General features: G+C 39.5%; 2 protein-coding genes across 2 annotated transcripts in view; one reads left to right on the top strand and one right to left on the bottom strand.

The window, feature by feature from the left end:
• The window catches only part of LOC134659537 (uncharacterized), a 62,034-nt gene that overhangs the window by 42,700 nt on the left and 2,859 nt on the right, over window positions 1-16,475 (top strand). The window contains exons 2-8 of the mRNA XM_063515206.1: window positions 7,515-8,390; window positions 8,765-8,898; window positions 10,439-10,568; window positions 11,262-11,427; window positions 14,085-14,265; window positions 14,929-15,046; window positions 16,227-16,347. Of these exons, the coding sequence (XP_063371276.1) occupies window positions 7,617-8,390; window positions 8,765-8,898; window positions 10,439-10,568; window positions 11,262-11,427; window positions 14,085-14,265; window positions 14,929-15,046; window positions 16,227-16,347 (1,624 nt within the window). The 5' untranslated portion in view covers window positions 7,515-7,616. The remainder of the gene's footprint in view (window positions 1-7,514; window positions 8,391-8,764; window positions 8,899-10,438; window positions 10,569-11,261; window positions 11,428-14,084; window positions 14,266-14,928; window positions 15,047-16,226; window positions 16,348-16,475) is intronic.
• Window positions 1,249-6,970, bottom strand: LOC134659194 (large ribosomal subunit protein uL1m). The gene is made up of 8 exons (XM_063514825.1): window positions 6,903-6,970; window positions 6,745-6,797; window positions 6,300-6,430; window positions 5,618-5,834; window positions 4,335-4,502; window positions 3,475-3,708; window positions 2,135-2,232; window positions 1,249-1,462 (listed from the first exon to the last, which is right to left on the bottom strand). Exons 1-8 carry the CDS (start codon window positions 6,919-6,921, stop codon window positions 1,330-1,332), a joined length of 1,053 nt encoding a protein of 350 aa, XP_063370895.1. The 5' UTR covers window positions 6,922-6,970; the 3' UTR covers window positions 1,249-1,329.

Here is a 16,475-nt window from a genome sequence, read left to right on the forward strand (position 1 = left end):
TTGATTTTCATCTAGCCCTGTGATTGGTCAGACTAGAAACATTGACACTAAATTTTTTTTTCATTTCAGGGTTCGTTCAAATACAATAATTGTTTTACCGTCGAACACATAAAAACAAAATGACTTTGCATCCGAGTTAGTGTAACATTTGACCAAGGTGACCGACTTTATAGTTCACGATAAAAAAACTAGCTATTTATTATAAAATAACTCAATTTTACAGTACTTTTAACAAAAATCCACCCAACTCAAGAGTATAATTTTGAGATATTAGGGCGCGCCCGCGATTTTTGACAGCTGTCAAATTGTGGTTTTAAGGGCTCACCAAAGAGTAAAGTAAGTATATAGGTAGGTGGGGCTCACCAGACCTTGCAACAAATCGCAAGCGATTAGGGAATATTACGCGAGTCTGCGTAGGGGGCGCCACTCCCAAAACAAGTATAGGTGAACCAGGATCTATTGAGGGTGCGCCATGTTGCGGAATTTCACTGGAACTATTTTTTTCATACTACACTGAATTGTCACCCCATACATGAGAATAACAGCGCCCTCTTGACAATTATCATATATTACTGGTCAGGCTATAAACAATCTAAGGGTCTACCGCAAACGAGAGTCGTCATTTTGTTATCTAACCTCTCTATCATTCTTGCGTATTCGAGCGATAAAGAGGCAGATAGCTGAGTTTCGATTTCGCGTTTCCCGGTAGAGCCTTTGTAAACAAACCGCCTTGATGTATCAATGTCATATTTGATTGTCTGTGAAAACTTGTCAAAAAGCAGTTTAAGGTACAGTACAAAGAGAATATAATCACTACGTTGTACAGTATGTATAAGTTACTCTATGGTATACTAAGTCACTAGTGCTGCACTCTGGCGGCAAAACATTGCAGTAATACTCCCTATTGATCATTTCAAAAGTTCTGTGATTTCAAATGCCGTATTGTATCGCTTTTCCATATTCAACTCATAGAGGCAGATAACGATTATCGATTCTGGCGGTAGACCCTCAGACTTTTATACTCCTGCAGTGAATTTCTTTGCAACATAAATCATGTTGCCAACAAATTCAAATATATCAAGTCTTCAATCCAGATTACGCACGCGAGGGGAGTACTAACAACAAATAAAGTAAACAACTGCACAGTTTATAAATTTATATTACAGTTAATCAATCCTAAAGTCTTCACATTTAATGCGGATCCTCACGTGGCTCCCATGTGCGCGCGGGACATCGCTACATCGTGCATAGCGCTGTCTCGCTCTCTCACCGGAGTGGCGTGCCGATCCGCATCAGTGTGACAATCGCGTAAGTTGTACAGTTTATTAATCACTGGGCTACAGCCACTGCGTCATCCTCGTCATCGCTATCATATCGGACCTCCTGAGCCAATGTTCTGTCTACGTGCACGAACGGATCTATTTTCAGTTTCTCTGTTGATGGGGGACTGCTAATTAGACATCTGGAACGCAAATAACGGAGCTCATTTGATACATGCATTTTATCATTATGCTGTCATACCTACATTGTAAATTGAGGGGGGTAAACAAGAGTTTACGAACGAGTGTGAATTGAAGCCAGAAGCTGAAGGCGAGGGCTTAATTAATACGAGTTCGTAATTCCTGTACGGTACAGGTGGTATGTACACACAATGTTTTTCATCAAACTACGAATAAGTTTTTTTTAAATTAACATAATAAATTAAACGCAAGTATCTTCAAATTAAAAATTCAATCCAATTATAATATAGGTAGAACTTTTGGCCTTAGACGGAAGATGTGCGATAAGGCCTTAATATAACAGCAAAATTAAAAGAAAATATACTCGTTACCTACAAGTGTTTATAGCAAGAAACATTAAGATGCGTAAAGTAGTGCTAAATGTTGTAGCAGGTAACTAAGGTGGCGTAGAACGGTACCTGATATAACATCTATGTGTGAGAACTGAATTATCAAGCGCATAAATTCACTGTATGGCACCATACAGTTAAATTAACATTAAGTGAAAAAAAAAATTGTGCTTTCAAAGTCATTGAAATCAGCGAAAGTTGGAGGAAAGAGGTAGAATTGCTGTCAGAAGATCTCTCAAATAATGAAATCTGACACGAAGCAAGTTCAAGAGTCTATGTACTTACTTGGTAATAAAAAGTCCATCTCTCTTTGGCCTTCCGGACTGTATATCCTTTAGCAGCGCTGCAATATTCTCAGCAACTTGTTTCACGTCCATATTTAACTGTATCAAACAAATTAAGTTAATACATCATTAAATAAACAGTATAGGAAGGTAAGAGGAACACATTAGCACCTTCCGAGCGTCGGCGTCTATTCAATTCTATGGCTGCTGCTCGACGCAAAGTTGATGCAACTACGCAGCGACGCTATTTTCCATAGCGCTGACACCGACGCTCAAAAGACACGATTGAAGTGTGGGATGGCCCTAACTAGCTTGCGGTGCGTTGTACAACTTAACAACTCTTTAAGATTTCCTATGCTGATTATGGTTATAGCTATTTTTCTCAAAAATGGACGGCAAAGTCGACGTTGCCGGTTAAAAAATAGGTCGCGAAGTGCGTAGTTTATGGTCATTCAAAAAATTAAAAAGTTAAAAACATTGCAGTCTCGATTTCGGGACTGCAATGTCGCATACAAATTCCATTATTTAACGAGTTCCAAACTTTTTAAAACTTCAAATGGCCATATCAAATGAAGGCATAGGTCCCTTAAACAGCCAAACAGATGATCAGCACTTATTATTATAAAGCCTATAACAGACTATCGCACCGCACCGCGACCTTGGAGCGTCGCACCCATAAGTGAGAGCGAGAAACAGATATCTCTTTCTCGCTCTCACTTATGGGTGCGACGCTCCAAGGTCGCGGTGCGGTGCGATAGTCTGTTACAGGCTTAATGTTGGTACCGCGACTATTTAGGTGTCTCAAATAGGTTGGCGTATTTTCAGCAGAAAAATACACTTCTTTTTTTTTTAAAGGCGGCAAGCTAATTTTTTTAATGGTTGTATTTTTTTCTGTGAAAATTAATGGAAAATTAGAACGTTGCTTCTGTAGGTAAGTTTTGTAAAATATTTCTATTTCTTGCACCATTTTTGAGAAAAGCACTATATATGACTCGGCTGGAAGGCTACTTGCTGGCTTCGGATTCAATTAAACGGACTCCCAAGGTCGTCCGTTTAAAACGAATCCTCGGCCTGCAAGTAGCTACTTCCGAACCTCGACAATAATGTACTATTAACTTCTCAACAATCTCAACTACAACGGTTTTAAATTGTTAGCCAAAAAACTACCTTGAAATTCGAAATTTAGAATAGAATTTCGATTTTCTTTGCTGACCCAATACCGCGTCGGTGGGAAACGAGAGTTTGAATGTATTTTGTGATAGATTGATGCTTTTAATCCTTCGGCTTTGTAACTACAATTCCGATTGAAAGCTAATCTAGTGAATAAAATAAAAACAATACCCTGCCAATGGGGACATCGCAGCTGCCAAAGTTCTGTTGGTACTCATCCCTGGTCACTCTATACTGGACACCAGCCGCGAACTTGCGAACCATATCCACTAGATTCGTGTCGACGGTGCCAGCGCGGACGTTAGGAAACTTGCGTTTCATCAGGCCACGGATGGGTACTAGCTCCGTGAGGATGTTGGGGTGCGCTATTACGAAGTCGTACTCTGCTACTTTTATGGCGCCTTCCTGAAATGTTAATACTTGTTTAAATAGGGAATATTACGCGAAAGTCTGCGTAGGTCGCGCCACTCTCACGATAAGTCACAATCTAAGAATCTACCGCAAACAAGAGAGTCGAAATTTTGTTATATGCAAGAGTGATAGAGAGGTTACTCTATCACTCTTGCATATTCGAGCTATAAAGAGGCAGATAGCCGAGTTTCGTATTCGCGTGTCCCGGGTAGGCCCTTTGTAAACAAACTGCCTTGATGTATCAATGTCATATTTTATTGTCTGTGAAAAAGTGAAAACTTGTCAAAAAATCAGTTTAAGGGTACAGTGTGTATAAGTTACTCTATGGTATACTTAAGTCACTAATGCTGCACTCTGGCTGCAAAATATTGCAGTAATACTCCCTATTGATTGACACAATACCAGTTGATGAGTCCATCTCATTTGATATTATTTTGCTCTTAGCTGAAAAGAGTGAAAATGTCGTGACGTGAGGAAAATAGGCCAATCCTAAAGATCATATAAGTAGGTCACTTTCGTAATACCTGGTGCCTGATTCTTTGGATTAAATTCACAAAAGCAGAGCCCTGGATTCTTTAGGACACAAACGGGCGTGCTGATGAGGACCTATATTTTTATACCTGTATCTTCTTAATCAAATCAGTTCCCCCCACAGTGGTGGCCCCAGCCTCACTGGCCTGCTTGACTTGCTCGGGAGCCTTGCAGAAAGCGAGGATGGTGCGTTCCTCGTCACGCGGGAAGTGATGAGGCAGGAGAGCCAACCGCACAAATGGGTCCACAAAGCGGTTCTGTGAAAAGAGATTTTGATACATGTTGAAATTTGTAAGATAATATGGTTTGAGATTGAAATTTGGCAATTTATCATAGTGAAGTGGAAAAAACCAAGTCTATATACAACTTACTGCTGGGCACAGGTCACCTTTCACGAGTCTCATGCACAAGATTTGGTGTAAAAAAAGCAAATAATTTTTTTTTTCTAAGAAATACCATCTCAAACTTGATAATCTTGATATCAAAAGGTGTTATTTGAAACAATGAAATATTTGAATCCTTACATTTAAATAAGAAAAAAGTAAAACAATGCATAAGACGATAATATTTCACGGCCAAAATAACCATTTGTTTATTCTTTATTTTATTAGGGTTCCGTAGCCAAATCGCAAAAAACGGAACCCTTATTAGGGTTCCGTAGCCAAATGGCAAAAAACGGAACCCCTATAGATTCGTCATGTCTGTCTGTCCGTCCGTATGTCACAGCCACTTTTCTCCGAAACTATAAGAACTATACTGTTGAAACTTGGTAAGTAGATGTATTCTGTGAACCGCATTAAGATTTTCACACAAAAATAGAAAAAAAAACAATAAATTTTTGGGGTTCCCCATACTTCGAACTGAAACTCAAAAATTTTTTTTTCATCAAACCCATATGTGTGGGGTATCTATGGATAGGTCTTCAAAAATGATATTGAGGTTTCTAATATCATTTTTTTCTAAACTGAATAGTTTGCGCGAGAGACACTTCCAAAGTGGTAAAATGTGTGTCCCCCCCCTGTAACTTCTAAAATAAGAGAATGATAAAACTAAAAAAAATATATGATGTACATTACCATGTAAACTTCCACCGAAAATTGGTTTGAACGAGATCTAGTAAGTAGTTTTTTTTTTATACGTCATAAATCGCCTAAATACGGAACCCTTCATGGGCGAGTCCGACTCGCACTTGGCCGCTTTTTTTAATTATGTAACTGAAATGTTGCTGCTCTCGTAATTTTAAGATTCATGCTACCATGCCATTCATGGGATATTTTAAGCATATTCTAGGCTGCACCTAGAGGTTTATCAATTTTGCATGCAGTAGGTTTATTTGCATACAACAAAGAAGGAATATGTATAATTAACTAACCTTCTTTGCAGCTTCCATATTCATCTCAACCCTAGCATACACAAATGCACTAGGCTCATTGTACATTGTGGCATGGTGTGTCTCTTGGTGAGCCCGGACTGCATCCTCGGCAGAATACACCACCCACTGGTAATACTTCATGGGAAAAACATCATCTTTGGATATTAGTTTCAACGAGTCATCTACATGTTTGGGAGTATGAATTTTAGCTGCTGCTCTGTAATGTAATACAATTTAGTTCACTAATTAAGTGGGTTCACACAAATTGAGATGCTTCATCTATTCTATACATATAGATATTCCTCCTCCATACATATAGAATTGCCGAAATTGTTGTGTGGAACTGCCTATCTATTAATTACCTGTTATTCAATTGCACATATTTAACTAAAAGAGGACTAATAGTGGCCCTTGTATCTAAGGAATGCAATCTTGATGCTGTGAGATCTTGAGCGAAATTTTCGAGATTCAATCCCGTTGGCAGGGAATCTCGATTTTTGCAATCTTGGTAGAGATCTCAATTATATTTATGAAATCTCTCTCGCCCATCTTGGTTCGAGGTTGCATTTGCTAATTGTATTTTGAAGTGTTGAAAGAAAAAATAGCAACATAAACACCATGATTTTATAAAGTAATTGAATACGTAAAACGTAAGAGACGACTACATAGAGTATTAACTTACTTATTGGCTCCTCTCTGGTTATGGGGAATAAACCCTACTTTTGTAATCTCAACTTTCACTTTTTTAGCACGGGCCTTTGCTCTAGTACCTTTACGGGCAGCATAAAAAGCAGTTGAACTGTGTATGGTACGCTAGAAAAAGAATACAAAATAATATGGATATTAGGTTTGACTTATTTCTATAAATAAGTGTACATTTATAAATTGCATGTTGTTATTTCAAAGATAACAGTGAAAGTAATGGTATTAAGACTTACTATGTTACTATATGAGTGGAATTCGTTTTATAAGCCGATAAAGTAGTGCTTAGCCAAAGTGCTTAGCATAGAGAATACAAAATAAGTATGGATATTAGGTTTGACTTATTACTATAAATAAGTGTACATTTATAAATTGCATGTTGTTATTTCAAAGATAACAGTGAAAGTAATGGTATTAAGACTTACTATATGAGTTGAATTCGTTTTATAAGCCGATAAAGTAGTGCTTAGCATAGAACCTAAAACAAAATAATGTTTAGTTATACAGCCACTACACCTACAGTGTAGCAAAGTGTTCAAACAACAATGGGTAATTATTATTATTTATATAACAAATAACTTACGGAATAATGTTCCTGCCATGATGATAAATATTTTTTTTTACCGAATTTCAAATTAGTTATTTCCTTTCTATAAACACAAATAATATTTTCTGAGCTTATGAGGTTTTTAGGTTATGGCACTTTTCATTCCTGAATGACATATGTTTGACATATCACTTGACACCTAAAATTATTATGGACTTCTAGGCGTTTTCACCTATGCTTCGAACAGCATAAAGGCCCCTCCACACTCGTACGCGAATCGCGGCGCCGGCGCGTAGCCGCGAATCACTCACATAGTCTGGTGGGCGCAGAATAATAATAATTCTTGGCATCTATTCAGTACGAAATGTATCAAATACAATGATTTGTTGAATAGTCCGTGCAATTGGTGCAAAGTCCGTGGCCCGTGGACATATTAAAGCCTTAACACACTACCGCACCAAACCAAAAATATTTCGTGTGTCAGATCGGCGTGTTTTAAAAGAATCGGAATATTGAAACGACTTGTTTTTTAAATTTGACACTAAATTACGCGTTTTTTTCAATACCTCGATAAAACTTTACATTAGCTAGTTGTTGGGCTTCAGTTTGAGTTTACGTTAGTTTGGTTATAGGCAGCTTGTTTGTTAGGTTTAAGTTTTTTGATAAAGTTTTGTATAAGATTTGATCAGTTTTTCAATAAAAATGTATTGATATATTAGTGAATAAGCTTCGTTAAGTGTAAGAGTGAAAATGGAGAAGATAAATTGCAGTTTGCTATTGATATCTCTCTGTGCTTTGTTATGGGGTGTGGCCGGCCAATACGAGTGGCAATTGAGAGATGCTTTCGATGAAATTAGAGGCAGAATTGACAGAGTTTCCGCAGATAACTGCTATATTACACATCTTGATGATTTGTTTCTTCCGCCAGACTCTGTTTCACATCATCCGGATGTAAAAGAGATCAATATTAACCCTGTCTTTCCTAACCGAACGGCGCTGCTTCATTTACACAACATGGCAATGAATCGAGCGTTTTTCTGGAGCTATATCCTTCAGTCTAGGTTTATCCGACCGGCTATCAATGATACATACGATCCTGGCATGATGTATTACTTTCTTTCATCAGTGGCGGATGTTTCTGCAAATCCGTACATAAACGCCAGTTCTCTATACTTCTCGCCAAATATGTCCTACACGTCGTCATATAGAGGGTTCTTCAATAAGACCTTGGCCAGGTTTGCACCTAGAGCTTACAGATCTGATGACTTTAATGATCCTGTGCATCTACAGAAGATCTCAACCATGAATACATTTATTGCTGAAGATCTGGGAGCATTTGATCCAGAGAGTTTGTCCAAAGACTACACATCAGATTTTTACCGCACTAATGAATGGTACAGCAAGTGGCTTCCTGATAGGGTTGGAGATCGACATGACACAAAAACAACCTACCAGGTTGAAATAAGATATGCAAATAACACAAATGAGACATTTACATTTCATGGACCTCCTGGTAACGATGAGGTAATGTATTATAATTAGCATTTAATAAAATTTAAATATATTCTGAGAAATCGCAAGCTAAACAAACTTTAATATTAGAAAATTGTGCATAAGAATCAAATAAGAATTTTCATTCATCTTAATTCAGTCTATAATTGTTATTTTATTAAGATTCATTTCAATTTTTCATTTTAATTTTATTCTTTGCCCAGTATCAAACTTACCTCATGGTTCCACTACAGTTTCCAACTTTTTGGAATCTGATGTGGATATGATTCCCTATCCTTTGGCATTTTTTAACTGTATTGTAGTTTTGCTTATGACACATCCAATTTGGCCATTCAAAAGATAAAGTTTATTTACCCAAACAATTCTATTTTTTGTTTATGAACTAGGTACCAGGCCCTGTGAACTGGACGCGCCCTTACTTTGACTGCGGAAGACTGAACAAGTGGCTGGTTGCCGCAGTCTCCCCAGTTGCAGATATCTTCCCGCGGCACACGCAGTTCAGACACATTGAATATCCTAAGTAAGTCTTTCTCTACTCATTATTAAATAGAATACACCCTCTAAACATTATTTCATATTATCATATTTTAGTCAGTTAATTAAATATTAATGGTGCAATACAGTAATATTTAATAACAACTGATCTGGTAGAGAATGCCCTGCGTCATCAAGTCCGCATTTGATCACTTCATATTTTTTACTGTGCAATAAAGATTAAATAAATAAATTTAACTTAAATAAGACACCACTAACAGTAAATTAAATGAACAAAATAAATTGTGTGTGTCTTTTATTGAATAAAACCCCAAATCATTTTAGATTATATAATAAGTAATAGCATTGAAGTCAAATTGCATAAATTATATCGTCTCTATACTTACTCAACCTCATATCTGCAACAATCATTTGATGGAAATGTCGCTTCGGAATATGGGTGTTTTTGCATCAAATGAGTGTTGCAGATACGAGGTTGAGTAAGTATAGTGGCAATATTTATTTCTTATTTGAGTTTTTTCACCTTTTTTAGGGTTCCGTAGCCAAATGGCAAAAAACGGAACCCTTATAGATTCGTCATGTCTGTCTGTCTGTCTGTCTGTCCGTCTGTCTGTCCGTCCGTATGTCACAGCCACTTTTCTCCGAAACTATAAGAACTATACTGTTAAAACTTGGTAAGTAGATGTATTCTGTGAACCGCATTAAGATTTTCACACAAAAATAGAAAAAAAACAATACATTTTTGGGGTTCCCCATACTTCGAACTGAAATTCAAAAATTTTTTTTTTCATCAAACCCATACGTGTGGGGTATCTATGGATAGGTCTTCAAAAATGATATTGAGGTTTCTAATATCATTTTTTTCTAAACTGAATAGTTTGCGCGAGAGACACTTCCAAAGTGGTAAAATGTTTGTCACCCCCCCTGTAACTTCTAAAATAAGAGAATGATAAAACTAAAAAAATATATGATGTACATTACCATGTAAACTTCCACCGAAAATTGGTTTGAACGAGATCTAGTAAGTAGTTTTTTTTTTATACGTCATAAATCGCCTAAATACGGAACCCTTCATGGGCGAGTCCGACTCGCACTTGGCCGCTTTTTATTGGATTGAAACTGTTAATAAATTGGATAGTTTAGATACTTTAGAACAGTGGCAACCTTTTAGCAGCCAAGGGCCACATAATAGTTATGACTTTATCTGCAGACATTCTTGTTTGTCAATATTACCAAGGACCATAAATGAGTCATTTATGGTCCTTGATATTACATACTAAATAGCCAGGGAGGCTCGCGGGCCGCAAGTGAGAGGTTTGCGGGCCGCTTGTTGCCAACCGCTGCTTTAGATATTTGCAATGATATTAGAATATTGGAATATCTTTTCTGGTTGCCCCCCTTTAGCCATTTACATGCTTGCTGGCTCATAAATATGTTTGTTTTGTGTAATATTTTCATTGCGCATGTAAATAATCATCTTGTTTATGTAGGAACATTTTAAAAGGTCGTAAGGTGAATTGATGACCTGGCCGGCACTGAGATTAATATCTATTTTTACTGTTTAGATATACGGCTGCTGTAGTGATGGAGATGGACTTTGACAGGATAGATATAAACCAATGCCCTGAGAGTCAGGGCAATGATAAGCCGAACCGGTTTAAAGCAACAGCAAGATGCAAAAACGAAACAACAGAGGTAAATCAATACAAGTTTCAACTTACAAAAATCCAGAAATGGCACTAAAAGCCTTGCTTCTGATCCCAATGATCCATTGTGTTCAGTTAATGAATGTATCATCAACAACTCAGTTAAGTAGCTTTGTAAACCTTGTTATATAACAGGATGCCTAAGATCCATTAACACATTCAGTGCCGAACGCCGACTATCAGGTATTTTATGATTTCGTTCCCAGGCCGGACGACCCGATAGTCGGGATCGTGGTACTACAGCTTTATATGACGGAATTTTTGTGGCCTGGCGCGGATGTCTTGTTTGGCTGGGTGGCAAATGAATGTGTTAAACAACTTACAAACAATTTTAATAGGCTAAGTATTAACCATGTACTTTTCATGGTTTTTGTGACCCTGTAGACTCCAGACGAGACAATTTTTCGCCAATCTGATGAAATTGTCCGATCGAATCAGGCTGTGCGGACGCAAACGCCAATTTGATTCCCCGATCAAATCAGCAGGTGCAGACACAAAAATGCCAATTTTCGAAGTTAGTATCTATGGAATGCAAATTAGTTATTAAATTGTGTACGTGTGGACGCTAGATGAGATTGGCGCCAATTATTTTCCTGATGATCGGTCGATTTGCCCAGCTCGTCTGGACACGGGTTTAGGCGGTTATCAGACTGGATGCGATAATTAGTTTTCTTTAATACAGTGCGAGCCTATCCACGGCTGGGGTTTCCGCCGCGGCGGCTACCAGTGCCGCTGCAAGCCGGGCTACCGCCTGCCGAGCATCGTCCGTCGCCCGTATCTAGGCGAGATCGTCGAACGAGCCACCTCTGACCAGTACTTTAACAACTTTGACTGCCTGCCTATTGGATGTAAGTTTAATGTTATTATTCTTCTTACAGCAATTTGAAGTATATGAAGAGCCTTTGATTCCTATGTTTCAATTAAGTACAAGAAAGCAGAATTTTAAATATGATTTATTATGGTTCAGTAGAGCTGAGCTCGGATTAGGACCAAAAGACAATACCTAACTCTAGTAGATAGATAGATAGGTAGATAAATCATTTATTTGACAGCTGCAATGACACACAATATAAATTTACACACAATCATCATAACAGAAGAAAAGGAAAAAAAAATAATTATTACACTAACAAAGAAAATAACATAGAAATGAGTACAAAAGTAAAATTTAATAAAAGTAGGTAGGTAGGTACAAACTGTGTGCGTTGCAGCAGGACAAAAGGGTCACGGCTCAGTGATACGCTTCGCTCTTTCGAGTACTCTTTCAAGACCGCGCAATTTGCTAAATGTATACTCGATAATGTGTTAACCGTCACCATAAGTTAACTTTTTTATGTATAAATATTAACATAAATTCTGCTTCACGCGCGATGACGCAACTTATAGTGTGTGGTCCTTACATATGAAATTGGCGTTTCATATGGCAGAAATGAAAACGATTTTTTTTTATGAAACTATTTTTTTATTTAGTCAAAGTATGTACCATGGCTATCTATGCACTTTTGCCATCTCGAAGGTAGTTCATTGATTCCTTTACTAAAAAAAGTGTGTGAGCGAGAATCAATAAAATCTTTGAAGGCCGTTTGGACAGCCTCGTGAGAATTGAATTTTTTTCCTTGCATGAAGTTGTCCAAATTCCGAAAAAAATGGTAATCAGTTGGAGCAAGGTCCGGGGAGTATGGTGGGTGTCGAAGACATTCCAGTCGCAGCTCCCTTAGTTTTGCGGCCGTCAAACGTGCCGTATGTGGTCGAGCATTGTCCTGAAGCAGCAGTGGGCTAGATCGATTGACCAGTCTGGGTTGTTTAATGGCTAGCTTTTCCATCATCGTTTGCAATTGTTGACAATACACATCAGCCGTGATTGTTTGCCCAGATCTTAAGAAACTGTAATGGATGACACCGGCACTAGTCCACCAGACACTTACCAGTACCTTTTTCTGAGTCAACTTTCGTTTCGGGCAGAATTTGGCTGGTTCACCTGGGTTCAGCCATTGTTCAACAGCCGTTTCCGGTTATCGTACAGGATCCATTTTTCATCACAAGTAACGATACGATTCAAAATGCCTTCATTATTGTGCCGGTTGAGAAGTGAAACGCAACACTCGACGCGTGTTTCTTTGTTTGCGTCGCTCAATTCATGCGGTACCCATTTTTCAAGTTTTTTCACTTTTCCAATTTGTTTCAAGTGAATCAAAATGGTTTTATCACTCACACCGAAGCCTGCCGCTAACTCTGACGTGGTTTGCGATGGATCTGCTTCCACAATTGCTTTTAATTCTTCGTTATCAACTTCTGTCTCCGGCCGTCCACGGGGCTTGTTCTGTAGGTCAACATTTCCAGAACGGAAACGTTGGAACCAATAACGTACCGTATTTTCTTTTGCAGTAGCTTCCCCATACGCATTGTTAATCCTACGAGCCGTTTCTGCAGCACTAGTGCCGAGGTGAAACTCATATTCGTAAATATAGCGATATTTTAAGTTCTCCATATTGTGAACAGAACGATGTGAAAGAAAAACAAATGACGCGATAACAAATAAATTTCGTAATTCGAACACAGAAATACATGGTCTTAAATTTGAAATAAATTTGAATTTGGAATTCCTAGCCGAACGCCACATATTTTGAACCAAAGTTGCCAGTTCGCCAAACGCCAATTTCATATGTAAGGACCTAATATTTGCCGTGACTTATTTTTAAAACGTGTTTTTCAATTAAAAGACACATCAAGATTGTTTACCTTTTTTCTAATGCTAAAAAAACAAACTATAGTACTAGCACCCAAAAGAAAAGGATGAGTATAGTTTTTATTGTTCCTATTTACTGACAAGATTTGGTTGACCCAGTATAACTATCACATCATTTGTTTTCCATGTGTGCTCACACGGCCAAGAAGTACCATATCTGATCGGTTAGCCTGACTTTCGTTGTCGCGCGCGACTAAAGGTACCTATAGAGTTGCGCGCTAAAATGCAATTCATAAGTGGTACCTAAGTGGTAATTACTGGTGTCTAAGCGGTCTGTTGCAAATGCAATGTAATACAGGATCACAGGATGTACACACTCGTCGAGAAACCCCGAGACAGGCCGAGAACGAGTGTGTAAGGTGAGTTCGACTAAGATCGGACACCGGGTAAGATCGTATGATTCACCTGTTCGTTAGGCGCGTCTTGCGTCTTGCGTTAAGTGCGTCCTGAAGGGGGGTGCGGCACAAAACAGCGCATTGCATCACCTTGACAGCATTAAAAAAAAGCCCCGCAACAGGCAGAAATTTGAATCATACGATCTTACCCGGTGTCCGATCTTAGTCGAACTCACGATACATCCTGTGATCCTGTATTACATTGCATTTGCAACAGACCGCTTAGACACCACCTCCCTTCTCGTCTCGCTCTTATATGTGTCGTTTCGCGTTTCTTCGATTGGATCAGAGCGGTGCCGAGACTCGGCGAGAGGCTCTCGACGACTGTGTACAGCGGACCTAACTTGTATATCATCTGCGGCAGGGATCCAGCGACTGCCCGTGAAATGGGAGCGTTCGCTCCCGTTCCTCCGCGCCATGTACCTGGACAAGTACTACGAGTACGTGAACGCGAGCACCGGCCCGGCCGCGCTGCACACCGAGCGTCCCAATGTATACGAAGTGCTTAGTTTCATACGGAGCGTGCAGCCTCACAACTGCTCATTGTAAGTTTCTTATGGTATAAAGAATTTTCATCCATTTTAAATCAGTCCATAATTGTTATATACATTGCTCATTACAAGCTTGTATATAACTTGTCCTGTTAGTATGTATCCACAGACAATCCAACCTCTAGACATAGCATAGTCGCGCTACCCCCTCTGCCACACATACGGTAGCGTTACTCCATCTTCGAGTCAATCCCGTGCCGTGATTGGTCCGTGTCTTTGAACGGACCATCACGGCACGGGATTCGCTCACCTCGTCCCCCCGCACCCCCGTATTTTTGGCAGCATCGGTTTCATGAAAGAATTGGCCTAAGCTCAGTCTAGAGGTTGGATTGTCAGTGTATGTATCTTATTATTATCGACACTAATCGTGACGAGCTAAAGACCAGATCACCTGTGGCCATCACATATAATTACGTCGGAGGGGTGCTGACCTACAGCGAGTGTGGCCGCACATTTGCTGCAAAGATTGGGTACGTCAGTCACACGAGAGCGCACCAGCGACGCTCTCAGCTGTTGAAAGCAGTTGCTGTGGCCGAAAACGGCTAGGAGATGATGATGATGATTATGTACCTTTAAAAGAGCTATTGGTGAATGTGCCAGGATTTGACAGAGGAGAAAAATATAAATTAGACATACAACTACGATTTTATTTGGCAGATACAACCCATCCGACCTCTTCTTGAACGGCGACATCGCCTACGGCGCAGAAGAACAATTCGCTAACCAGGCCAAGATGGCAGTCCGCTTGGCCAACTTCATCAGCGCGTTCCTGCAGGTGGGTCGATCAACTATTTCTTGTTGTTATTCTGTCCCATCACCCAGGAGACAATAGTAGCATAGTTTCTTAGAAGAGCTTCTGTACCATGTTCTACAAACGTGCTTAGTAGATGTCCCATTATGGAAAGGCCTTATAACTACCAAAAAATTCAAGTTTGGTTCATTTAAATACGAAATAACTAGTATTTTAAGAGTGACCCAGGAGACCGTAACCATGGCAACTAGTGACAAGAAAAAGTCGATTCGCCCACGTAACGTAATGAACCCTTTCAGCGCCACGCCTATTGTGTGCGGTCATCGTAAACCTAAAACCGTATTTGCTATTAATAGGGAATATTACGCGTAAGCATAGAGAAATATAGTAAGACAAGAGTGCTCACTCCATACTCAACAACATAAGACTTTCCGGTCGGTGCTACCATCTATTGTCAAGTAGCAGTAAGTACTGATAGTTCCGCTACTCGATGCTAGATGTAGACACTGAAATTAATAGTCTTTTTAGTACCAAAACTGATGTATGGAGTGAGCAAACTATGTATTTTTTTCTCTATGGCGAAAGTCTGCGTAAGGGGCGCCACTCCCACAATAAGTCACAATCTAAGGGTCTACCGCAAACGAGAGTCGAAATTTTGTTATCTAACCTATCTATCACTCTTGCATATTGGAACGATAAAGAGGCAGATAGTCGAGTTTCGATTTCGCGTTTCCCGGTAGGCCCTCTGTAAACAAACCGCCTTGATGTATCAATGTCATATTTGATTGTCTGTGAAAACTTGTCAAAAACAGTTTAAGGTACAGTATATATAAGTTACTCTATGGCAGCGGTCGGCAACCCGCGGCCCGCGGGCCGCATGCGGCCCGTGAACCTGTCACTTGCGGCCCGTGAACCTGTCACTTGCGGCCCGTGAACCTGTCACTTGCGGCCCACGAGCCTCCCTGGCTATTTTATATATAATATTGACAAACGACAATGTCTGATAAAGTCATAAATATTAACAGAGTGCGGCCCGTGTCAACTTCGTTAACTACTATGTGGCCCTTGGCTGCTAAAAGGTTGCCGACCGCTGCTCTATGGTATACTTAAGTCACTAGTGCTGCACTCTGGCGGCAAAACATTGCAGTAATACTCCCTGTAACCTCATAGAATGAAGTAGTAATTTGATAACCCAACACGGCAGATATCGGACCCGATGGAGGTGTTCAGCGGCACACGCGTCGCCGACAAACCACTCACTGAGGACCAGATGATTGGCGAGACCCTGGCTCTAGTGCTTGGAGACTCCAAGATTTGGTCTGCCGGTAAGCATTAATCATATTGAATAGGTGGGGCCACACAGAACGGGCCGCCTATTTATGGCTTTATGCACGAATTCAGATGTCATAATGTTATCGCAACAAAACAATATGTACAGCTAAAATATGTACTT

The sequence above is a fragment of the Cydia amplana genome, chromosome 2, assembly GCF_948474715.1.
Source record: "Cydia amplana chromosome 2, ilCydAmpl1.1, whole genome shotgun sequence".
Classification (NCBI taxonomy): Eukaryota; Metazoa; Arthropoda; class Insecta; order Lepidoptera; family Tortricidae; genus Cydia; species Cydia amplana.

Bases quoted from the DNA above. Each gene is read 5' to 3' on its own strand.
- LOC134659194 (XM_063514825.1), bottom strand. The intron at 6,431-6,744 runs GTAAGTCTTAAT...TTCTTTTTCTAG, and splicing joins AAACGAATTCAACTCATATA to CGTACCATACACAGTTCAAC. The intron at 3,709-4,334 runs GTATAAAAATAT...TTAACATTTCAG, and splicing joins ATTTGATTAAGAAGATACAG to GAAGGCGCCATAAAAGTAGC.